The sequence below is a fragment of the Athalia rosae genome, chromosome 2 (assembly GCF_917208135.1).
Source record: "Athalia rosae chromosome 2, iyAthRosa1.1, whole genome shotgun sequence".
Taxonomy (NCBI): Eukaryota; Metazoa; Arthropoda; class Insecta; order Hymenoptera; family Athaliidae; genus Athalia; species Athalia rosae.
This window is the reverse complement of record NC_064027.1, coordinates 20,907,807-20,931,836: the sequence shown is the minus strand read 5'-3', so window position 1 is coordinate 20,931,836 and position 24,030 is coordinate 20,907,807. Positions and strand designations below refer to the sequence as shown.

At 37.1% G+C, this 24,030-nt stretch overlaps 6 protein-coding genes across 9 annotated transcripts; 2 read left to right on the top strand and 4 right to left on the bottom strand.

The window, feature by feature from the left end:
• The first annotated feature begins 5 nt into the window (after positions 1-5).
• Positions 6-10,933, top strand: LOC105689410 (clathrin interactor 1). Of its 3 annotated transcripts, none has more exons than XM_048651306.1 (9): positions 48-644; positions 1,962-2,041; positions 2,263-2,384; positions 2,486-2,868; positions 2,939-3,155; positions 3,267-3,816; positions 3,901-4,044; positions 7,266-7,496; positions 7,609-10,933. In XM_048651306.1, exons 1-9 carry the CDS (start codon positions 604-606, stop codon positions 7,689-7,691), a joined length of 1,851 nt encoding a protein of 616 aa, XP_048507263.1. In that variant the 5' UTR covers positions 48-603; the 3' UTR covers positions 7,692-10,933. The 3 variants fall into 3 exon arrangements, with proteins under 3 accessions (XP_012261823.2, XP_048507263.1, XP_048507262.1); XM_048651305.1 differs by having other exon boundaries at positions 7,594-10,933; XM_012406400.3 differs by lacking the exons at positions 7,266-7,496; positions 7,609-10,933 and adding an exon at positions 4,177-7,105 and having other exon boundaries at positions 6-644.
• Positions 10,934-11,620: 687 nt separating this feature from the next.
• On the bottom strand, positions 11,621-14,247 carry LOC105689411 (nucleolar protein 56). Its single transcript, XM_012406401.3, has 3 exons — positions 14,109-14,247; positions 13,173-13,738; positions 11,621-13,068 (listed from the first exon to the last, which is right to left on the bottom strand). The coding sequence occupies exons 1-3, from the start codon at positions 14,109-14,111 to the stop codon at positions 12,135-12,137; spliced, it is 1,503 nt and encodes a 500-aa protein (XP_012261824.1). The 5' UTR covers positions 14,112-14,247; the 3' UTR covers positions 11,621-12,134.
• Positions 14,248-14,379: 132 nt separating this feature from the next.
• LOC105689343 (DNA polymerase delta subunit 3-like) lies at positions 14,380-16,139 on the bottom strand. The gene is made up of 2 exons (XM_012406259.3): positions 15,951-16,139; positions 14,380-15,769 (listed from the first exon to the last, which is right to left on the bottom strand). The coding sequence occupies exons 1-2, from the start codon at positions 16,137-16,139 to the stop codon at positions 14,480-14,482; spliced, it is 1,479 nt and encodes a 492-aa protein (XP_012261682.2). The 3' UTR covers positions 14,380-14,479.
• Positions 16,140-16,155: 16 nt separating this feature from the next.
• On the top strand, positions 16,156-19,491 carry LOC105689383 (WD repeat-containing protein 91). Its single transcript, XM_012406357.3, has 8 exons — positions 16,156-16,418; positions 16,634-16,898; positions 16,999-17,114; positions 17,200-17,387; positions 17,451-17,763; positions 17,827-17,948; positions 18,027-18,681; positions 18,767-19,491. Exons 1-8 carry the CDS (start codon positions 16,299-16,301, stop codon positions 18,911-18,913), a joined length of 1,926 nt encoding a protein of 641 aa, XP_012261780.1. The 5' UTR covers positions 16,156-16,298; the 3' UTR covers positions 18,914-19,491.
• Positions 19,280-21,123, bottom strand: LOC105689384 (transcription initiation protein SPT3 homolog). 2 transcript variants are annotated; one of them, XM_048651339.1, is made up of 5 exons: positions 21,028-21,123; positions 20,428-20,646; positions 20,036-20,356; positions 19,765-19,952; positions 19,280-19,695 (listed from the first exon to the last, which is right to left on the bottom strand). In XM_048651339.1, the coding sequence occupies exons 2-5, from the start codon at positions 20,633-20,635 to the stop codon at positions 19,558-19,560; spliced, it is 855 nt and encodes a 284-aa protein (XP_048507296.1). In that variant the 5' UTR covers positions 20,636-20,646; positions 21,028-21,123; the 3' UTR covers positions 19,280-19,557. The 2 variants fall into 2 exon arrangements, with proteins under 2 accessions (XP_048507296.1, XP_020709963.1); XM_020854304.2 differs by lacking the exon at positions 21,028-21,123 and adding an exon at positions 20,747-20,997.
• A 65-nt stretch (positions 21,124-21,188) lies between these two features.
• LOC105689386 (UNC93-like protein) lies at positions 21,189-23,934 on the bottom strand. The gene is made up of 8 exons (XM_012406359.3): positions 23,613-23,934; positions 22,922-23,184; positions 22,529-22,815; positions 22,217-22,427; positions 21,987-22,146; positions 21,705-21,910; positions 21,575-21,642; positions 21,189-21,465 (listed from the first exon to the last, which is right to left on the bottom strand). Exons 2-8 carry the CDS (start codon positions 23,176-23,178, stop codon positions 21,233-21,235), a joined length of 1,422 nt encoding a protein of 473 aa, XP_012261782.2. The 5' UTR covers positions 23,179-23,184; positions 23,613-23,934; the 3' UTR covers positions 21,189-21,232.
• Positions 23,935-24,030: the final 96 nt, after the last annotated feature.

Below are 24,030 nucleotides of genomic sequence, written 5' to 3'. Positions count from 1 at the left end.
CGATGGTTTCGTGGGTTTAGTGTCGTAGAAGACCCCTGACTTCCCAGCAGAATCTGCCAAATTCCGTCGCTTTGATAGTTTTGACAACTGGTCGCCGTATGAGGGCGTAAGCTCGGAAAACGCTGTGACTGAGAATTGACTCTATCTAAAGGGAGTCGATGAAGTAAATAACATTTCAGTAAGGAAGACGCAGCATAAGAAGACCAAGGAGGGGAAGACGGCTATTTTGAATGTCTTACCGATATAAAAAATCATCCCTAAACATTATTTTGGAAGGGAACGCATCTTTGAGTCGAAACCATTTGGACTATTTGAGGACGTTAATCGACTGTAAACTAAACCTGTCGCCATGTCAAACCGTTTTAAAACTAGCAGGATAATTGAGTTCTCACGATATCTGACGCAGAGATCTGACGTTTCTTGAATGAAGTATTCATCAAATACGTGGACAGTGAAGATGGCGGGTGTCTGCTGACGTTTCTCCATTGAGGAGGCTAGTGCACCGCTCTCAAATGAATGACGAAAAAACATCTGGAAACTTTATTCGGCCTTTTTTATATTAATTGAAAGTTTTTCTTAAAGTGATACCTATAAATCTTCAAAATGATGAACATGTGGAAAATGCGGGAGCTGATGGACAAGGCGTAAGTAAACGAATGTTCTGAACGCGTAGATAACCTAACCCTATTTCATAATTTACATTACTTGTTTCTCCTAATCAACTATACCTTTCACCGATTACCTAATATCGTTAGCTTTCCGCAATTTTCGATAAGTAATTATTGTTTTCGCTTTATGTCTGGTGAATTTCCTAAACGGTTGAATGGCATTCTCCCAACCTCAGGCATGATCTAAGGCTCCATTTCAGCTGATTCTGTAACATCAGGACTTTGCATTCTAGAAAACCCAATCAAAATGTTGGGAAATATAGGAATATTCTCAAGCTAACGTTTTCAACCTCGACTCCGATTACGGTCATGAGTATTTCATATGAACGTATGTTGGTTTAAGAGATAATTGTGAGATTAGCGACCTTGAGAATTACTGATAACTCCTCGAATAGCGAAATGTCAGAATTTGTTTAGTGGTAGTTACATCCTGTCTGCAAATTATAGTATTAGTAGCTTTGTTGTCATAGAACAATTATCAACCCGATAGCTTCCTGCTGTCGATGTTAGTCAAGGACACTATGTATGTCTGGTAGATTTGTTTGCTTGTATATTTAAATATGTAACATATAGTTTTGCATAATTATATCAGGTAGTGTTAGGTAGAGAGAGGTGTCGGCGATAGTCAAACATACTGCATGCAAACTTACATAAAGACTGATAAGGTAAATTGGTCACACCAAAGTTACAGCAACTTGTTGGTCCAATCCAGTATCTATTTGCTTTAAAACCATAACAAGGATGAAAAGAATGTCTTTTAAAGATTTTTGAAAAGTGCTGTTGTTATACAGAGATTTAAAAGAGTAGAAATCAATCTTCAATTCCATGAAAAATTTTCTCGGCCCTAAACATTTCTATTTATCTTGAAATACAGCACAACTCTTCCAATTGATAAGATAAAGGTATCATGGAATACAAATATTTCTGGATCTAGAACATTCATGTCTGATATTCGTTTCTAATAAAATACAACCCTGTAATGAGCATCATTGATATATTTATCGATTATGCAACGAGTACCAAATATGCTGACCCATTTTTATGCCAATTTCATTTCAGCCAACAAACTTTTCATTATGTAATAATTTTGTAAACCGTATTGAAATACAGAGCAGTTCATTCATGAATAAGAACTGGTAATAATACACAGAGATGAAAGTGAAAGTTGTTCAATTATGTACATACATTTGAGTCAGGGGCTGGTGTGTGACTTTATAATTCTTATTGAGCAGCTAAATTTGAAGTCGAAATATATGATTATGATCGACAATAATAATATTCCATTATTTGCAGGACGAATGTTGTTATGAACTACACAGATATTGAGGCTAAAGTGAGAGAAGCCACTAATGACGATGCATGGGGCCCAACTGGTGAGTGAAAATAATGAAAGTAGATATGACAAGCATTGAAAATAAGGTGATTGAACAATCACAAGCTCTGCATAGCGTGACAATATTTTTTAGCCTCATGTTTTTGTGTAAGAATCACTAAATGTATCTGTGAACTTGGAATGTGTCGACTGAAGCTCTGTTGACAGATATAGCATTATAGAATTTAGTTGGATTATTACAATTTATCATACGTATTTCAGGAGCTATGATGCAGGAACTAGCACAAGCCACATTTACGTATGAACAGTTTCCAGAGGTAATGTCGATGCTCTGGAAACGAATGTTGCAAGAAAATAAACGCAATTGGCGCCGTACTTATAAGGTAATACAGATCTGGTTATGTACTGCATGCATTTACACGACTACAAGTATTTCACATGAAATGTTTCCAAACACTAAAATGCAAAATTTTTCCTATTGCAGTCACTCCTCTTACTGAATTACCTAGTTCGTAATGGTTCGGAACGTGTAGTGACATCTTCCCGTGAACATATCTACGACCTGAGATCCTTAGAGAATTACACGTACATCGATGAATTTGGTAAAGACCAGGGCATAAACATACGGCACAAAGTGAGGGAGCTCATAGATTTCATTCAAGACGATGACAAGCTGAGGGATGAGAGAAAGAAAGCTAAAAAGAATAAAGACAAATACATTGGAATGTCTAGCGAAGCTATGGGTATGAGATTTGGGGGAGGAGATAGATGGACGGACAGTCCAAAATGGAACAAACCGGCTGCCGAAGGTTACAATGATTGGGATAGAGAAAGTAAAGGAAAAGGTTTTGAAGACGGGAATAACAGGTTCGAAAAACAAAACCGTTAGAATAAACGGAAAATTATTTCCACTCTAATCTCCATTAATTCATTACAGCGACGACGGGGAAAGAGAAGATTCGGATAATGATACGCAATCTAGCCCAAGAAGAGGAGGGCGAGAATATAGAGATACCACAGAAAGCATTGATAGAATCGCCAAAACTCCACAGTCTTCTACATCTTCCACAAATCAGTCTCCGGTGAAAACATCGAGAGTTTTTAAAAAGGTTGACTTAGGAGCAGCTGCCAATTATGGAAAAGATCAAAGTAATGTAAGTATTTTGCAAAGACATCGATGTGAAGCGTAATATTTCTTTGACCTACTAGTAAAATATTCGCTTTTCTGTAAAAGAGGCATAATCATTTTTCACATATGCCTACAGAATACTACGCCAACAAAACCAAACAACCTCATGACGTCGCCAGTAAAAGAAAATAGAAGTAAAAATGATATATTGAACGATATTTTCGACTCTCAGAGTGAAGTAATAAACACAGGTTCCGGAGATGATGATGACTTTAATCCAAGAGGAAATGATCATACATTGATACAGTCTCAGAATACGAATACAGATTTTGGAGACTTTGCTAGCGCATTTGGTGGCGCTGCATCAAGAGGTGACAACGGCAGTAGCGTCGACGAATTTGCTGATTTCACATCCGCCTTTGATGTAGGCGTTAACATTACCAATTCTGCAAACCAGCAGCCACAATCTCAAATTTCATTAATGGGTGCCACGATACCTAATATTGGCAATCCGATGAGTGGCAACTTGACCTCTCCATCATCTATTTCCCAGAACATTGGCGCACCAGCTTTTGGTGGTGCAATGATTCAAAACTCGTCATTAGGCAATAATCTTTTCAATTCTTTGCCACCGCAAGGACTCAATAATCAGTCGCAGTCAATTGTTAACAGCAACAATAATCCAGGTAAAAATCCCGATGTTCGGATTCGCTTACGAATCATTTGAGTATTGATGCAGTTTAAATTTAACAATGAAATAAATCTTACAGCATCTTCGAACACTGACCTTCTGGCGGACTTGGGTGGATTCAGCTCCTTGCCGACAATACCACCGATGACGGGCAATGTCAATAATGCAAACCTGTTCGATAGTTCAAACCCAGCATCGATTGATCCTCTGAGTTTCAACTCAGGTACGTAAAAAATCTTGATATTAGACTTCCCCTCGTATTTCACTGCGTGTTTTCTATGCGATGAAATGGAATTCTCACCCGTAATATTCTTACTGGGAGAAGTAATGCCCCCAAGTTAGCGATTCCTTACAGCTTCAAGACCCGAAGAAGGAATCAGCTCGAAATTTGCTGCAAATCAGCTATTGGAAACTCTTCACCGGATCGAAAGCATAAAAAGTCACAAAGACTTGGAAGAAATCAAGTCTAAAATTCACAAATATAAGGAATCTTTGCCTGGGTCTTACACTCCACAAAAATATCTCGGCCTGGACACGAGCATCGATGTGGATGTAATTTTGTATGGAAGAATCTTGGAGAATTTAATCAAAAAATTTGGGCATAATTGGCCGTTGCTCGGCAATAAAATGGACGAATCAGTGATTGATATATTTGTTGTTGAAGGATCCACGAGTCTGTTGCTAGGTGAATCTCTGACGATACTAAGCAATGCGTTGAAAGAAAGCCAGAATGAAAAAAACTCGCGCGTTATATCCCTCATTTTAGAAGCTCTCGTCAAAAGCGAGGCGGTCTGCTCTGCTCTCATAGATCTCTGCAAGCGCTCAGAGGGAACTGATTTGTCAAAAATAGAAATTGAACAGAATTGGGAAAGCAGTGTACAAATTCTAGTCTCATTGCCTGATAGGGTCGCGAATAAATTGAGCCGAAGTACACTCGATACCTTCTGTCCTGAAACGTATTCAAATATCATTCACTTCCACATTCTGAAAACGGTCAAATTTCTGAACCATGGTTCATTCACATTCGATATCCAGCCAGACGTTAAATGTCTTTCTATATTACTAAGCAAAACTGCATTAGTTTTGAACAGGGCAGGCCTTGCCGAATTATCTCATATCATTGCCGAGTGGTGCTTTGCAAATAAAAGCAAGTCAAGATATCTTGTGGAAATGATTTTGCGCAACGTTAATAGTCAGAGCGTGGAACCTATCGCGGTAATGTTTTTGAAAGAATGTCCGCCTGAATTGGGTGTTCATAACGTCTTTGGAAATCTGATCTCTAATTCTAATTGGAAATACATTATGACGAGTAAAATCCCCCTATTGTCTTACTACGATGATCAGTACTTACCGAATAACTTAATCTCGGCTTTATCTCACTGCGAATCTTCGGATCGAATGTTCGTTAAACTGTTGATCCAGCTTCTGGAGTCCTGGAGCAACAGGAGCATCTTGAATCACATTACTTTTGAGCAGCATTTATTCATTACAAAATTAATAATCCTTTCAATACGAGAACTGGTGGACCAGCTTTCGTCCACTGAGCGAAATACGGTGTTAAAACTAGTATTTGCTGGGACTCAAGCGCACCTTGAAATGATTCAGCCTAAACTCAGGGCTATTGGTATGGTCACGGCGGAAATATTCGCTGAACTTTTGAACAAATCTATGTCTGGTGCTGAGCTAAAATTTGAATATAATGATATGGGTGAGGAGATTAAGAAGATTACAGAAGAGCTTAGGCTGACGAAAATTATTCGTGGTAGAGATGAGTCGAAAATTGAACGCGAAATGGAATTGGTGATAGGAAATGTCGAGTTTTCAGATCCCGGAGATAAGATGCTGTACGAACTTGGAGTCAAGTCAAAAGTCCTACCAGATTTAACGCAAGAAGACCTGAGCACCCGAGTCGTCAAAAACCATAGTTGTGATGTGAAATCAGAAAAGTGTGAGAAATCGACATCTGAAATTATTAAAGAACAGCACCTCAGCCCTTCAGAAGATGATCTTGATAGTGACGACGATTTGATACCTTACGACATGTCCAATGATACAAAAATATCTGAGAGAAAAAGGCCGGCGTACTTACGTGACCTTCGGGACAATTTAACTGACCCTCAGGGAAAAAATGATCCGGATATATTTTCAGGAAGCTTGGAAATATGTGAGGAAATTATTTTGTCACAGCTCCCCAGTGACGATGTTTCTTTCGGTATCGAGTTATTACAGATCCTCGTAACCCTGGGTGAAAATAGCTATGTGGAAAACTTTGAAGACTTGAAATTCAGGGCTTGTACAGCGATCGTAACGGTCTTTCCAAAAGAATCTGCGGAATATCTGTCTAGAGAATTTCACGCACCTATAGGAACATACTCCATAATGCAGAGATTATTTTTCTTAGATGTACTGCAGGAATCTGCAAAAAAATTATCTAAAATAGAACTCAGAGAAAATACCAAAGCATCATCTCCATCGACAAGATCACAGACTGATAGGAAGAAATCGAAGCCCATTTCCCTCTTTGTAGAAACTGACAAAACAAAAAAGTACGAAACGCTGTTTGCAGATGATTTCGAAATTGATGAGGTCACTGAAAATCAAGTGGATTGGGAAGACATAGTGAACAAGAGAATCCAATCGAAGACGAGAATATTAACGCATGAAACAAAACTTCCCAAAACTGCAGTCAACAAATTTGCTAATGTTGCGTCTTCGTTTTTTTATCCCCTCATATATGGATTCGGTCGCAAGGGAGCCTTTCTCTGCGGTACCTCAAAGATTTATGAAGATCAAGATTGTATCTTGTTGGTAAACTTTCTGAAAACACTATCCGTTTTAATGGTTGCTGCACAGAACTGTAATCTAGCTCCCAAAATGGGAAAGGAGATATTAGACTTGTCGTGGGCGCTTCGATACCACTTTGAAGGAAAAGTTAGGATAGCTGTTATCGAAAATATTGCATCTGTAATTGTTTCAAACCCGACATACATCCTTGCTTCAGAATTATCTGAGCAAATATTTGATGCTCGTACGTGGCTGGCTGATATATCACGAAATACTTTCAGGGGAGATCCGAATAGCCATTGTAGGAATCTCGCTGCAAACGTATTGGCACTAATCGATTCGGTTATCGGTGCAAGCTTACGCAAACTTTGAGCAGAAGTTCTTATACTTATCATAGACAGTGAATTATCTCACAAAAATTGTTACCAAACGTTATTCTAGCTTACGTTGAACACGAAAGAATTTTGTAATAGTATAGAATAAATTGACGTTTCCTAATACACATTCATTTCATTCCTCAACAGTTGATGTGTTATCTACTGCTGATTGTTTAACGATTAATGTTTTTCAACAAAATGTGCCATGCTATTATTGTGACTGCTTATATTACCAAAAAGGTTGAACTGATACTTTCACGTGATCATTGTCAACTGTATATAGGTCTCATGAATATGACCGGAGGCACAAATCTTCTCACACCAATCTCTACAAGTACACAAGGACAGCCAACAACTGGTGGAAACGTGACACCGGTTGGATCGACCTGGGCTGGTGCTGGACTCAACATAGACTTAGACAATATAATGGGCAGCAAGACAAAACAATCTGGACCTGCACCGTCGATGAATCAGCTGGCAAGCAATAGCCCTCAACATCAACCAAAGGGTATCGGTAAATTGAAATTCATATTACATACCATTGATATCCGATTAACAGTAACTTACAGATGATAGTTCTTAATTGGTACTTCATTCATTCTTCTACAAAGAGGAATTTGTTTCAGTAATGCCAACGATGGGAATGATTTCTCCAACGATTAAGCCGCAGCAGCATATGAACGCAGGATTTTTTCCAGCATTTCAATAAAAGATAAGTAATCCCAAGGTAAAAAAAAAAAACTGCATCCTTTCTCCGAATAGATATTATAACTAGTTATTATTATTGAATCGGCAAAAGGCTTGCTGTAGTTGACCCTGCACACTGATAGTTGTATTTTTACCTGAAACATAATTGTGCGACATTCAAAACTCTGAAGTTTGAAAAAAAAAGAAAAAACATTCTTTCATTCTTTTATTCTCATGATAGTCGATAAGTCCGAACTCAGTATTTGCTATGAGGACGTATAAGGAAAGAAGTATTGATCGTACTTAGAATCAAAAAACAAATAAAATTTCAAATCATAAAGTCGGGCATAAGATTCTTCAGTGTCTTTGGAGACTAAACAGGGATAGAGTGTTTTTAAAACATACTACAATATAGTAATTACAAGCCACTCGAAAATGAAATTCATGTATATAAATTTATCCCTGCTTAAGGAAAAAATTAAAAAGTACTAACGAGGAATGCCAAAGGCCTTGGGTACGCTATAGCAGGTCCATATTAGATAGGCACAACAAGTTTGTATGAATTTAACAATATGAATTTATAATGTGAGAGTGAAAAATAAATGTTCTTATCTACAGGAATCATAATAATAGCCGAGTAAGTGATTAAAAACTAACGAACTTGTTCGTTGATGGTCTTCATACACAGTGGCAGCTCTTAAAGATACTCTTCAATTGTGATGCATACATATATGCCTTGAATATATTCGTATATATTAATGTAATACTTTAACTGTGTTCCCATGTAACATGTGTGCAGCATTTAAAGTGTCAGCAGACATTTTTGACAGGAATTGGGTTCAATCAGCAATAACATTCGATACGTTAACTTATTGTGTAAGAAGATAAAATTAAAAAAAACAACGGGTACTAAGGTTGGCTCGATTCGACATATTGAACAGTTATTACTGTTATATAAATTTCTGCTTATTATTTCCATCCGTTGTGTATCAAACGATGCTAAACAGGGCTCATATAGTGTGAACTTCAATTAATCGGACATGCGTTCTAATGAACTTTACCAGAATGCAATAAATACTGTTTACTTGGCCTTGCATATGGCTTCCGTAGCACAAATATAGTTTTTCACTAACAAAATGTATCGATGCATGATAGCAGAATGTAAAAACAATAATACTTATATATTATACATACATGCTATGAATGATAATGTTTTGTAGTGTCAACAAATGTGTAGACTATAGACTTTGGCAATTCCCTTGAAGTTGGCACAAAAGATAGCGCAATAGCTTGTTTAATGAATATAATTACCTCAGAGGTATTTGTTTAAATATCATTTGAGGAGGAAAAACTGTTGAAAAAAAAATAAATACATGAATAAATAATAGCCAAACACGTTGCCGTATAAACTGTGAGATGTCAGAATGTTGAAAATATTGTCCCGTTATGTATTTAAGGAAAAAAAAATTTTAATTCCTAGGTACATTCATTGAATATTTAATTTTCATGAAAATAGACACTATAAGCTCTAAAATTTTGTACCATATAAGAAACAAAATTGTTCACGTTCATATTGTGGTATTTAGATTTTACTTCTAAAAAACGTTTGAAAATTCGAAAAAAAAAGGAATAATTCTTCTCAAGAATTGTACGAAATGCATATCTTTCGGATCGAACCTTCAATGGATCAACGAATATTGAAAAAAAAAAAAAAAATAATAAGAACAACAACAATAATAAAAGAAATAATTAATAATAAAAGAGAACGTTAAGGAAAGTAGCTTTATTTTTATTGAGGAAACAGAAATATTAAGAATAGTTTATTGGTTTTGCATCAGGCAATCGCCGACCTCAGATCATAACAAAATCGAATTAATTCGTGTTTTATCCAGGATTCTGACCAAGTAATGGTAGTTATTGACCTGTTGCAAAATCGAAGTCGGCAATATATTCCATTGTAGAATAATTTAACAGATTTCTTCGACTTTATATAGTTAACAAATGTATATTTTTTATTATTTCATCACATCAAGCACTGAAGGACCACACTGTTACGGAGCTAATTTAGTTTATAACTTTATTGAATTAGCGCATCTATTTCGATATACCACATACTCTTACGAATTCACAATATATATACATACCACTAAAGATGCTCTACATTTTTTTAAATTTTGTTTATTTCACCGGGTTCTTTTTTATCTTTATTAAGTTCATTCAGCACTATTTTATTGCATGTATAACACTTAAGTTGCCTGCTCTTTTTGTTTGAGACTGATTTGCTCATATTTTTATTTCCGATACAAATTCATATCGAGAGCTGCATTTAATGGAGAGTGAAATATCGAGTGACTAACATTTTAAATATATTTATTACCTGTGTCTTGTACAGACACATCTGGTACACCGCTTTTCTCATTGGCATACACAAATCCTATCTGGCAATTGTGCCGATTTTTTCTTCTATTTCCTTTTTTCACGATAAATTCTTTTAAAATCTTAGTAGCATTTTCTGTTTGGAATTCGTACGCATGATATGATCAACACCGTATAATATATTATTCTAAATTACTTTATAAAGACGTTTAATCAGGGATAAAATCTATGTATATATGTACGTACTTATAATTATATAATATACCTATGTACATCATGAGAGATTAGATAAAAAATTGAAGAAGGTAATGCTGGAAAAAAATATTCATTGTTATAAAAATGCCAATATTTTAAACGGTATATAAAGTATTCTGCATTCAAAAGGTATAAAGTAGAGAACAAATCTGTATCTTTGATACATGGAGGTAGCACATCTATGTATGTCCACATGAATTTATACAACTTGTCAAATTAAAAGAAAAAAACTTAAAAAAAAAACCAGGCCTTAGAATTATCATTATAAAAATTCAATTTTACACTAAATATAGCGTTGAAAAAGTTTTCAGCAATGCCTTCGCATTGGCAAATATTAGAAACTTTATTTTCTGTAATTATGATTTAAGTACTTTTTGCTTTTTTAATTTTTATTCTCTCCTTGTTTCAATTTGTACAGATTAGAGCGGCGGAGCTATCAGATGTTAATTTAATCAATTAAATAAAATCTTAAGTACAGATGAGGTAATTCTAGACTCTTGTATAGGCTGGGTTCTGATTGTATCATAATTATAAATTGTAACTAATGATTCAAATATTTATACCTGTTATACTCTAATTTTATCATATTAAATGCTCATTGGTGCTGGTATTAATATATTGGATGTTTTTAAACTCTTACTGTCATTAATAATGCCTGATCTACCTTTCATGCAAACGTCAGAGGAAGCAAGTGAAAAAAAATACAAAATTTTTGGAGCAAATTCAACCATGCAATAAATCTAACAAACCAAATGCAAAAAGTTTTTCAATGACGACATTTATATCAAAAAATAATTTCTGGGTTTTATGGAATGCCGGGTAAATATACATATGTTTAATATACATATGTATGTATATTAATTGACTACTTTCGTTCTAATGGAGACCAATTGACTGGTAATTATAAATCATCTTGTTGGCCGATAATCAATAAACATTTATTTGTTGTTACGAATTTTAATTTCTTCGATATTTGGTGAAAATAATACTATAGAATTGTCGCAAAGCGGTATCAGGTGTTGGCAAAATTACTATCAGTTGGATATACTTGTACTTTTTTATCATTGATTTTAAATACTGTTGTTTCTTCCCCTATGAAAAAAAAGGACGATTGTAGATGAGACTGACATGGTCGCAGATCTTACCTCTTCTGGGTGCAACTTCTATTGACGAATTTGATGTATGTGATAAAATTCGCATATATTTTTACCTTTCAGTTGTCTTCTTCATTGAGGATGTTCGCCTGTGTCGTGTCGTCGTATCATTGTGTTTGTTATTGGTTTCGGCGTGATTTATATCTTAAATGAATCAAGACCCTCGTAATTTTACAATACGTTTCTTCGATTTTTTACTATTCAATATACATAGAATAATTTTTTTTCTTTCATGTCAAATAAATGGATATGATGAGGTCATCATATTTTCATGGTCCTGAAATTATTAGCTGTTTGACGATACATTATATGATTGCAAGGTTTACAAATGCGTAAACATTAAGTTATGATAATTGAATAGTCAAACCAGTAGTCACAATCTATCGTAGAAAGAAGAGAATAACAATTATTGAATGTAGTCAAGAGTGATATTTACAAGATTTGTATTATTATAAAATACTAAACTCAAGTGTGCTATAATTTACAAATTACAAAAATATTCTTATGAAGTGCTATTCAACAAGAATTGCTTGTCTATTGGTATTATATTCTAGTTTGACTATTCAATTATAACTTCTACGGTTTATCAATAGCGAAAACAGTAAGTGAGATTATTTAGTAGTAATACAATGGAAATGATGTTCAGGTTTGAATTCATCGTATCGTCGTTTTGCTGCAGTTCACTCGTTTTCTTCCAGACTCTTGGACTTCCTCTTTTTTTTCTTTTTCTTCGGTACTTCTTCTGCATCGTCGACTTCAGCCTCAGCCTCAATTGTTACATTGTTAGACAATGTTCCGTTAGAATTTCCATTCTCCATTGCCTCACTCTTCCTCTTCTTGTCTTTTTTCTTCTTTTTTTTAGGTGACTCTTCTCCATTCGTAGGAGGAGCAATGAGTGCCGCTTCTTCCAAGGCCTCTTTCATGACGTCGATATTCTTCTTCGGTACATCACCGGTTTCGTAAAACTTCAATCTGTCTTCTACCTGTTGTCGTAGCTTCTCACCAAAAATATTTGTCGGAGTATCCGTGAAGCAGTCAATTCTCGAAGCAATGGAGCATTTGTTCGCCAGATACCTGGAAATCCTTCCCTTATTTTTGGTCCCTGCCCTCCCAATGAACGTCGAATGGAAAAGAAGTCCATATTTTGGAGTGTTTCCCTTAGTTTTCAAAGCTCTGAAAAGAGCTTTTTCTGCACCCAAAATCTGCACTGTGGACGCGGGATACTTTGCTAAGTTTGTCAACGATCCGGCATGAGCAATCAGTCGAGCTCCAACTTGATCTCCAATAAGAGTAGCTAAATTTGGTGCTACACCAGCCATTTTTGATCTCAGATACTCTGCTAGCTGCTTTCTATAGTCTGCCAAGGCAATTACTCGGCCGGCAAACATTTCTATGTTCAATAAATCAACCGGACTTATGTCCATTCCCATGGAGGACTTCGACGCATCAATTATGGCTTGCGCTTTTGCGCTGTCCATCACTATTTCTTCAAGAGCCTCAAGCTTTTCCTCAGTGAGTTCTTTTCTATTTTTTATCAGCTGTGCTACCTTGGAGAACATGTAGTTCTCGGGAACTATTTTTACAAGCTCTGGAAAGTGATAACTGTACCACTCACTGTAAAAGATTGGTAAAGTTTGAGTTGAAAAATAATTCGATTTTCAATGATCACTTATTCTTTATGAAGTTTAAGACTTGTCAGGATAAAGTCTTATACTCACCGAATTCGCATACTGAAAGTATTGACGTCCTTGTCCAACTGATCAAGAAGCGCGATGCTCTGGATGATCATGTTATCGACTCTATGTACGTTGAACTTGACCTTAGCCCTAGAATAGCTGTGACCCAGTCCAAGCTGAGCAACTCCAGAACTTTTGACAGTGAATCCTTTCACAAGATTATGGAAATGGAATCGAATTCCTCTGAGAAGTTCTGGCACAACTCCAGTGTGATCGCATTTAATTTCGAGTGCTTCGCCTATGCTGGCACCTAGCTTGGGGTCGCCAACACCGAGCACAATTTTTTTCCTCTTTCCAGGTAAACTGGAGTCCAAAAAGAGCTTCAGATCAATAGGAACCACACCCTCAGATATACTGTTCACATTCTCTAGAGCAGTGAGGGCAGTTTTAAAAGGCGAAAATCCAATGAGGTTTACAACTGCATTGAAACGGGCAAGATCAGTTACGGAGGCTTCGACCTGAGGCAGAAGCATTCCCACCTCCTCGAACTCCTTGACACTGAACAAGGCGTATCCCGCTGCATGTTCAAAAAGAACATATAGTTTGGACTGCAAGAATTAATTGCATCATTTGAGGAGAAGAGGAAAGGTGAGTTTTGGAGTATAATTTATGTTTGGAACTAGTATAATTGACCAAATTGAATATACATCAATGCCGTATGAATAAAGCAGTTCGTTAATCACAAGAGCGTTAATCTGAGTAGTTTGAAGCCTTCGTCACGATGGCAGAAGTCTTCATAAAATTTAATTTTTATTTTTTCAAAATAGATCTGACCGAAAACTCAGCGCGTCACGACGTGGTGTTTGGATATGATGTATACATTAGACGCATCTCCATGTACCGAGACGTACCAAAAGCAATTTTCAGTGCGAACTTCAACGTAATGTGAATACTATCTATAACAATGATGTACGTTACCATATTTTCGGTGTATTCATTCAACAATAAACAGGGAAGGTGTGACTGAACAGTTTACACGAACACGACATAGCCTCACTACTGCCATGTGCACCGGAACTGACAGTAACGCCATTTTCCAAATAGGTGCTGAAGTGGCTAAGACTAGTGGCTGAGACGCTTCTGAGACGCATCCGGCACTGTTAAAAATCATTCGCGCGATAATTTAAAGATGATTATTTTATGAAAAATGGATGGAAATTATAAATTTCTTCAAATCGTTGACTGAGGATTTTTCAAGTCTTTCATCATTTTATTATTATTAGAATATGCCAGGACATCAACTTAGCGAGATGATTGTCTAACACTGCAAGCAAATATAAAATGCATAATCACGATTTCTTAAAAAAGTTAAGTAGCGACGCCTGCTTCTGTTTGGTAGCGTTCTTAGCTGGAGGTTTAGAAGACGCAGCTGGTGGTTTGATCGATAATATTTCCATTTCCTCATCCTTGTCTGAACAGCTTTCCCAAACATATTCCTTTTGGGTAATCATGAATCCATCGTCATCCATAAATGTTTTATCGACCTGTTTGCGCACCCTGGTTCGTCCTCCTTGAACCTTGATTTTTGGTGGCGAAGGTGATCTTGCTTTTTTTTCAATAACTAGTGGTTCAGGGGGACTAGGTGGCTCCTCAATATCCATAGACGTGTCCTCGCTGCTTGATTCATCATTGGAGTCAGCAACGACAATCCGCTTCCTTTTCTTATCAATATTGTTGCGCTTGGAAGTGTTCTGCCGCTTTCTGGTTCTCGAAGATGGGGCTACATTTTTAGCAGCTGACTTACTCAAACTAGCACCTTCATCCTGAAATTTCATCGTTTGGATTTCCATTATCTCGGGTGATCTTTCTCTCTTCTGATTGTTTATTACTTTGACCTGTTCCTGACTTTTTTCGCTTCTTGGTTGTTTTGTGATAACTTCTTCTGTTGTTTCTTTAGAGTTAGGTTTAGCTGCAAACCAAGCATTTTTTGGTGGAATGGTTGATGAGGGACTACGAGTTGCAGAAGCCTTAGTCTTGGTAGTGTTGGAAGATGTCGTCACTGAAACCTTTTGTTTTTCTATTGCCTTAGCAAACATATTATTGAATGCACTCATTTGTTTTGATCCATTTGGTTTTGCAGTTGTGGTCGTTGGCTTCGTTGCTGAAGGTTTATTCTTTTGTTGCTCAGTTTCTTTAACTGTAGAGCTCGTTAGTTTCTTGACAATTTTTTCATCGGTAGATTGAGTAGTTACAGCGGATATCATCTTTGGCAATGGTTTACCCCACTGTAACATTTCCATTTCTTGTTCAGACCTAATCACCGATGTTGAGCAGTGCACAGCACTATGTTGGGCATCTCCAGGTTCAGTGATGGCAAGGAGCTCTAATTCTGGAAGGTTTGTTTGCAGGCTGTAAATGTGTTCGGACACTATATTAGCAAATCTCTTCTTAGCAGAGAGCAAGTCCGCCTCAGTGACAACCTCGACCCGCATTCCTCCATCGCAAAGATTTCCAATCAGTAGAAAAGTTGATGAAACTGCATCTTTTTTGCCACGTCGCTCATCCCAGTATGTAAATAAAATCTGCTTTGCTAAATTCACGTGGATGTTCAATTCCTTGCTTAGCCATTTGTACGTTACCTGGAAAAGATATGTCTACAATGAAGTGCAAGTAATACAGAGTGAGACCTCCCAGATATTTTTTCAAGACTTGACAGCGGAGTGACGTGTGGTAGAGGTTAAAATACATGATGCAAATTTCACTGCAGTTGTTCAAAAACGAAGCAGATATATTTCTCGTTGAAGAAAACAGAATTATTACCAGTTTGTCTTCATCGTTGACATAAGAAGCAAGCGCTTCTAAATATGAATCAATATCTTTTCGGTTCATTTTTGTGATGATTCGTCCCGCCAAATTAGAACAAATATTTTTCAAGATTTGGAGCCATCTATCGAACTCTGGATTTCGAATGTAACAATCGAACGTCAGATGAACTATCGCGACTTTCATGATGTGAAGTGACAACTTTGCATCACACTGATATACAATATATGTATATTAGCGATCATATCAGTGTTGGAATAACATTAGGCTTGCTGTCAACCAACGAATTCAGACTTCTGTCAACTCTGTGGGACATTGAATGATTGAAATTAGATATATTTGAAAATGTCTCACGTGCAATATGTGGACGAATTGGTCAAAGAATATTTATTATTCCGAGGATTTAGTCAAACCCTAAAGGCCTTTGATAACGACCTCAAAGCTGAGAAGGAAAAAGGATTTAGGGTAAGTCCATAAAAAACTCTCATCTCAACCACTCTGTTCGAAAGTTCGTTCGACATAATTATTACCACCCATAATTGGCCCACCTGTGAGCCGTAAATAATTTTCAACTGTCGATGAAAACCAAAAACTCTGATTATCATATTATTTCCAATACTGTGGTTTATCCATTGTATACGAATGATCCTTTTTAATCGAAGTTGGCCCTATTATTCAAGGTTGACAAAATCGTGGACCAATTAATGCAGTACATTTATAACTATGATTTAAATGCGCTACGAGAGTTATGGGGTCACTTGGATTTACGGATGTTTTCTCGTTTGGAGAATCACTTCGCCCCGGGTATCAGGAAATTGGAGAATGCTGTGCTGAAAATGTATTTAGTAAACGCTGCTGTGAACAACAAACAGGAACGTATTCAGGAATTTTTCACAAAAATGGCACCCGAACTCCAGGGACATTCCGAATGGAAGGAATGGTTTGGTACGCAGCTTTAATTCTTTGATCATCTTTTGTGATTATAACATACTTTGCAATACGATGTAACAATGGTGTTTTTGATGTCAAAATGCATTATTTTCAGCCCTGCCGTTCATAAAAAATCCAGAGGACAATCCTGTTTATTCTGTCCACTTCAGCAGGCAATGGCAAGACACGATGCTAGTTTCCTTGCATAATTTTTTAGCTACTATATTCCAGGTAGATAAATACATTACTTTGGAATTATTCAATTTGATGTGACTACAGTAGGTCTATTGTTTGAGTTGTGTATTCTTATTCGTAGTGCATGCCACAGCCGACATTGTTAACAATAGATGAAGATTCTATACGACTCAAGCGTCTCCAAGAAGAAAATGAAACTCTGAAGCAGAGGCTTGGGGAGGCAGTGAAATCAGAGACAATAACAGACGTGAATGCAGGGCCTGTACCTCAACATCCGCCAATTATGGACGACTTTTACATTATTGCTCAGTAAGTATTCCAATTGAACGCTTTCTTTGCAATCTCATCCATGCAATATTTCCACTACATCAGAGAATCGCCATTGACTGAGAACCCGAAGACATTGAAGAACCTGATAAAAAATATAGGCGGTGGTTCTAGTCCTATACTGGGTAGAAAGCCTATAGCAAATGTTAAGAAACAGTTTGAGCCTGAGCAAATCACCAAGAGACTGAACACGAAGTGTAGGATGAATTCCCTTAGCAAGTCAGAGGCTGTAGCAAAGAGGAGTATCAGCTGCGATTCAAGGCTGAGTGGTTCCAGAAAGAGGGATTCTTCTATTGACGCTACATTTGAAAGGAAAAGCAAAGAAAAAATTGATGCCAGTTACATACTCCTCAGTCAGGTAAAGAAGAATTTGAAGAATTAACCGAAGATCATTAAATTGTGAATGTATCTCATTTTACAGGAGGAATACACCGAACATAGGACATCGATAATTCAGTGCAAAAGCAACGCGAGTGGTTCGTATGTTGCGACTGGTGATGCGGATGGAGTCATTAAAATCTGGACGCCGATTCCATCTCCAAAGTAATAGCATTTTACCTCCATCATCATTTCGTTATAACTGTGAATCTGATATAATATCGTAAAATTTTTTTCCCTCAGAACCGTCGCTACATTTACCTCAACAACAGCGAATTCTAATAACGCGATAACTGCTCTGGATTGGATAGCGAAGAACGAACGATACTTTTTGCACGGAGATAATAACGGATTAATCCAGCTACACGATACACGGGACACTAAAAAATTGTGGGAAATCCAACACGAAGGGTCCCGGATAGTCACTTTGTTGTGCAATCCAACAGAATCAACTTTCGTTTGTTCAGTGTCAAAATCCAGCCAAGGGAAGCTGCTCCTCTATGATGTAAAGACCAAAAAATTAGAGAGAACTTTACCTCTGGAACAAAATTTGACCGCTCTCTGTTCCACTTTCAATCACAACGGCAACCTTCTTATAACTGGATTATCCAACGGAAACATAGTTATACACGATCTGAGGAGGAACGAGATAATAGACAATTTCAACTGTCATTCAAGCCCAGTTATTGACATTGAATTGATAAATGACTTCACAAATATATGTGCTCAAAGCGAGGACGGACGATTATGTCAGAGAAGTTTAAAACAAACGAACAAAAATACTTGGGAGACTAAAGTCAAAGTAGAAAAAAATGCCGTTCACGGAAAACTGTTCACTTTTGACCAAAGCGGAAGTCATATGCTGCTTTGCACCCAGTCGGGTGGTAACATTTATAAGGTAAGCTGAAGTCCAGTGAAGTCGGTTCATTATGCCCCTAACTTCTTGCTCATTGTTCATCCTCCCCTTTCTTCTGGATTTTCAGATGCCACCCGGCACGCACAAGGTATTGGAACTTGGGGGACACAGCGGGACGCTCTGTTGCGACTGGTCGACAGCCAATCAATCGGGCACCTGTATTACAGGGGGAGCTGAGGGCAAAGCTAGAGTATCGACGCTTCTTTCACCATGATACAAAAGCAAGATAAGCCTTTGTGTACACTCGTAGGGTAATTGTATCATGCCTCCACTTAATCGGTTCTTTCTGCATAACCGACAAGAATTGAAAAGTAATGATATAAAAAATTTTGATCCGAAGTTTTCTTCATTCGGAATGAACTTTTGATTGCTGACAGCGTTTGGAGCTAGAAAACCATTGTTCTTAGTGTTAATGGTAACCTACAGAAACTGTATGAATGAGTATTGATCAGATTATGTTATCTATTTTATTAGGGGAAAGTAGACCTGCAATATTGCTTCATAGAATGTGGTAGTAATATTAACACAATTTAAAAGGACTTGTGATAGGGTATGAGGTACGAATGATATAGTCTGTAAAAACTTGAATGTTTTAAATATTGATTTATATCATAATTCGTCCAGATATATTAATTAAATAACTATGTACATTTACAACTGATATATTACGTATATGATGAGAAATAATCCAAGTTCTGCCAATGAATTTTGCAAAGTGTCAATTTTATTGCAAAAAAAACAAAGAGAACAACTGTAACATCATAAAAAAAAAAAACTATCTGTAAAAACTAACTATCTGTATTCAAACAATCTCAAACTCTCTTTGTGTTGAATCAAGGTCTTTTATTCTCGCTGAAATTAGCAGGCGAGCAACTTGGGATGTATTGGACGCATCGATGTTCTATGAAAAGGCCCTGTCATGTCTAACTGAGGTGACCAATATCTCCTTAATGCCTCGTTTATTTCTGACGGAGAAATTGCCTTAATGACGACTCCCTGAACAATTAAAAATTCATCAAACTCTCCACTGAAGAATAAAGAGTGAACATGCCTTGTCGAGCTTACCATGTTTTGTTGATATGGCTTATATGTATAAGGATTGCAGTGGTTGAATTTCAGCCTCTTGATAGCATCACCATGTATCTTGTTCTGATCATGACGCACCAGCAACGCTAAATCAACAATTTGAGCAACAGTTTCATAAGCTAGGTAACCCAAAATGAGGTAGCCTGATTTTGTTATCTTCAGATCATCTACAACAGAAGATTTGTGTTCGATTGGATATCTGAAATTCAGCTTATTTCTTAAAGACCCCAGATATTCAATTTCATATCACCTTCTGGACATATCCAGTCACTGAATTTGTGCCATTGTTTGTTGGTGAACGAAGCGTGTCTAGCTTTACAATACTTGGCGTATTGAATTTCGTCCATTTTTCTGGTAATCATTTCTGCACGAATAAGTCTATTCTGTTTAACGATATCATAGCTGGTTCTATTTTCAAGTAATTCACCAGTATTGTCAATGAGCTCAATAAACTCGTGACATGGACGTCTGGGTTTAACATAAACAAGATCGCTGCCTTCAAATCCTGTTACATCTTCATCAAGGTTAGGCTGCGCTGTTTTGCTCATCGTAGATTTCATCTCTTTGATCTCTGAAATTGAGAGTAATAAATTTGAGAATGCTGATTCAAACGAATTTAAGAGATAATCCTTTGGAACCCACCCAAGTATTTAAGCAGCCGTTGAACTTTGACTTTATCCTTTCGCATAAGAAAGATGAAATCTTCCTGCCCGATCATTCTATTGCCTCTCCTAGTTGCTCCTTCACAAGCCTTTTTAACGATCGCTCTCATTTGCTGGAGAACGACATCTTCTATTATTTTGGCTGATTCTAAGAGAGGATTTGCACAGTCCCCAAAACCGTGCATCATTTGGCGAATTTCTGAAACAAAATATCACACAAATTAAATAAATAATATTTTTGTTGCTTCTATGGTTATGTCAGAGTAATTCATTGAGAAATATTTTCATCTGATCCATACCTGCCGTATAATTTACCGGTTCATTTTTGAATTTGTTTAAACTCGTCATCGTTATGCAAAATTTTAATTCAAATATGTATAATATCGCTTCTCCACCACAGCTGCACCGTACAACCGTAAGGAGTATACCACCGGTACTACTAATCTTCAGTCAACGATGATAGCTGTCAAGTGGCTAATGTTCGTTGTTTATCTTTGAATTGTTTTGCAGTTCAGAGTTAAATCATCATCTATGAGATGGCGTTACAGGAAAAATAATGGAATAATTCATTTGAGCTTACGTGAAAAAAACAAGGGGTAGTTGGTGCCGTACTATGAACGTTGAAGGTAGATGCCCTCTTTGCTAGAGACCCGTTATACTATGACCATTGAGTAACGAAGTATAGTTACTCAATGCTATGACGGTAGAAGAGAAGCGAAAGTTCATTCGTGATTAAACCAGTTTAAATATTATTTATCTTTATTAAATTGAACGTAAATTAAACTTCAAGTCTGTTCCGCAGATTTTATTTTCCTAAGACGCCTTCGAGGTTTCAAATTTTCGACAACTAAATATCCTGTAACTCCTATGAGCATCACGGCCAATAATAAGTAGAGCTTTAATATGATGCAGAGATGTGCACTGTACGAATAAGCGGCGATGTATCCCAGAGATTCCCATAGACGAAAATTCGAATATGCCGCTTCTTCTTTTCCAGGAAAAAGTATACCGCAGAAGGCTTGAGGGACACAGACAAGAAATCTTATCAACATTTTAAACAGAGAAAAAATATTCAACGATTGTTGATCAGTCGATATGTATACTATGTATATTGCATTGTGCCTTACCGTTGATTTGCACGAGCCAAACTCCGTCTGCAAAACCCCATAGCCCGGTGATTAGAAAAAATTTGTACCTAAAAGAAAAAAGAATATCATTCATTACGGTTCCTTGTCATATAAATCGCTATTAGCTCGCCTTTCGTCCTCAGTGCCATTGGGCACCCAGTTTAGTAAAAATATAATAAGTCCGAGGTGCAAAAGTCCTGCTGAACATACGACGGCTTGCCTCCCAGTGAATTTAACAATCCAGCCAGTGGTGATTGCCGAAAAGGAATTCACTACACCGTAGCAAATCATAACGTACCCGACGTTCCTCACTCCCCAAGAACAGGTAATAAATGCCTGCGAGAACAATGAATAATTATATAAATGAAATTTCGAAAATTCACCGCTTATTAATTAATTTGGAAATATTTACAGCCGTGTAATCAGCGGCGAGAAACGCTTGGGTCATTCCTAGCCATATTGTAATGGGCAAAAGAAGGATTTGCTTGAAGTCCTTCAAAAGTTTGAGCGTTATTGCCAGGAGTCTGAGACCTCCGATTCCAGTTCCGCTTCCTTTCCTACCACCGTCGTACCTGCGGGAATATTCTCGTCACGATTCGGAACAACAATCAACATCGGAGCACTTGATCATGCGCTAATTACCTCGACAACGGATCAACGAAAATCGCTACTATACCCACAGCACAAACCATGCAACCAAGGTAAATTGCAGCAATAATTTTTACCTTATCTTCACTCGGTGGCAGCAAAGTTTCGTCGTTAGCATAACCAGGACAAAATTTTGCGCCACAAATGCTTCTGATTAATGTTAAATTCGGTGCTTTCAAATCATTCGACTCTCCGGTTGAAAGAACTAGAACATTTGATTGATGATAGTACCACCATAGATATATTGAACGTACCACTACGAATTCAAAACGTGAAATTTTCACGGAGGCAATCAAATTTTTCTACCTGTCGAAGCTATAAGGTTTCCCCATATCTGCGAGCACTGAAATATCATGAAAAATAAACCGAAAAACCTGACGACGAGCACGTCAGAGGGAATTTTCGTAACCGAAGAATAAGCCTCTGCGATTACTGTGAGGTATGTACACTTTCCACACCATAAAGGAGCTCCACCAAAACCGACGGCTAGGGCAGCTGGTATCAAAGTATAAGCTTCCGGGTGATATTGGGCCGCAATGTAGGGCATGTACGCTGTAAAAGAGATAGCAACGGCCCATTTGCACCCCAAGTATCTGAATAACCGAAAACAAGAAAGCTCAATTATTGCTATCATTGAAAGGTGTTTATTTTGTACGACGTGATCTGCAGCTGAGTATCAATGAAAAAAATCATACCTACTTTATCATGACAACTGGTAAAAACACGTTGCTAAAAATCAGGCTGCCATAAATAGTGGCAAGTGCTGCTTGTCCGAGTCCAGCGTTTATCGAACTTTGCAGATTATTTATTCCGGCAAACGCTGTGAAATGAACCATGAAAGCTATACTCAAGGCTACAACATTGAAAATCATCCGCCTTTTTCCAACGCGCTTCATCTCTGCCGCAGATTCGCGAACTGTTGAATCCATCGACGTTGAGACCACTCTTGATGTCATTTTTTTCTGCAAAGGGAATAGATTTAATTATAATTCTACGTAATCAATTTACGAAGCAAGCTTTTTGCTATCAGCTTTCGCCAATTGGATTTATCGCCTAGGCGGCACCCACATGATGGAATATTATGTCCTCATAGCGACTTAATTAGATTATATGCGATTCGCGAGAAAAGAAATAAAACAAAACGATATAAAAACGAATTGTAAAATACTGCATATCCGTCTAGGGTACTGAGAAATTTATCTATAGATTAACTCGTATCGCGATCTTATAATCTATTAAGCCACTATTTTTGTTTAGAAAACTGTATTTGGTCGTTTTATGAAAGCCCGTCTCCCGTAGGTTTGAAAACTGCAAGAATAAAAGTCGACCGAAGCTTGGCAAGGACTGAAGAAATAAAAATTGTTTATTGTGTAAACAATAAATATCTTACCTCCCGTATCCCGGAATAATTAGTGAAAATTCAACGATCGTCGCAATAAAAATTTTTTTTTCTTATCATCCACAGCAGAGTTTTAGGCAGTTTTCTTTGTTCTAAAAAATATCATTACTAGGCCAAGTACGATAGTGTTTTCACATGCAATTCTGCAGTTGTACAAATTTTTCGAATTTTTTAATGTCATTCGTGACGGATTAGATCACTTATAATGTGCGATACGAAATCACGCGGCACGAGCGCGACAATTTAGTTCTTCACAGATTCACTTCCATGACAAAACTGACAACATAGTATACATATAATCAGCTATTATACACGTGGACCAGGCCAATACCAATTTTCAGATTAGTGCGGCGCGGTATTATCAGATAATGAGGGATAAAAGTTTTGATGCATCCTATAGCTTGCTATT

Coding starts and splice junctions, on each gene's coding strand:
- LOC105689410 (XM_012406400.3), top strand. CDS start 604: ATGATGAACATGTGGAAAATGCGGGAGCTGATGGACAAGGC. Junction 2,869..2,938: donor TTTGAAGACGGGAATAACAG/GTTCGAAAAACA, acceptor AATTCATTACAG/CGACGACGGGGAAAGAGAAG. Junction 4,045..4,176: donor TCCTCTGAGTTTCAACTCAG/GTACGTAAAAAA, acceptor GATTCCTTACAG/CTTCAAGACCCGAAGAAGGA.
- LOC105689411 (XM_012406401.3), bottom strand. Junction 13,069..13,172: donor ACTTTCAGTATGCGAATTCG/GTGAGTATAAGA, acceptor AATCTTTTACAG/TGAGTGGTACAGTTATCACT.
- LOC105689343 (XM_012406259.3), bottom strand. CDS start 16,139: ATGAAAGTCGCGATAGTTCATCTGACGTTCGATTGTTACATTCGAAAT. Junction 15,770..15,950: donor TCAACGATGAAGACAAACTG/GTAATAATTCTG, acceptor TATCTTTTCCAG/GTAACGTACAAATGGCTAAG.
- LOC105689384 (XM_020854304.2), bottom strand. CDS start 20,795: ATGACGAGTTTAAACAAATTCAAAAATGAACCGGTAAATTATACGGCA. Junction 20,647..20,746: donor ACCGGTAAATTATACGGCAG/GTATGGATCAGA, acceptor ATTTTGTTTCAG/AAATTCGCCAAATGATGCAC. Junction 19,696..19,764: donor AGCCATATCAACAAAACATG/GTAAGCTCGACA, acceptor TTAATTGTTCAG/GGAGTCGTCATTAAGGCAAT.
- LOC105689383 (XM_012406357.3), top strand. CDS start 16,299: ATGTCTCACGTGCAATATGTGGACGAATTGGTCAAAGAATATTTATTA. Junction 17,115..17,199: donor TTTTAGCTACTATATTCCAG/GTAGATAAATAC, acceptor TCTTATTCGTAG/TGCATGCCACAGCCGACATT. Junction 17,949..18,026: donor ACGCCGATTCCATCTCCAAA/GTAATAGCATTT, acceptor TTTTTCCCTCAG/AACCGTCGCTACATTTACCT.
- LOC105689386 (XM_012406359.3), bottom strand. CDS start 23,178: ATGACATCAAGAGTGGTCTCAACGTCGATGGATTCAACAGTTCGCGAA. Junction 22,816..22,921: donor TTACCAGTTGTCATGATAAA/GTAGGTATGATT, acceptor TCGGTTATTCAG/ATACTTGGGGTGCAAATGGG. Junction 22,147..22,216: donor TTCGTTGATCCGTTGTCGAG/GTAATTAGCGCA, acceptor ATATTCCCGCAG/GTACGACGGTGGTAGGAAAG.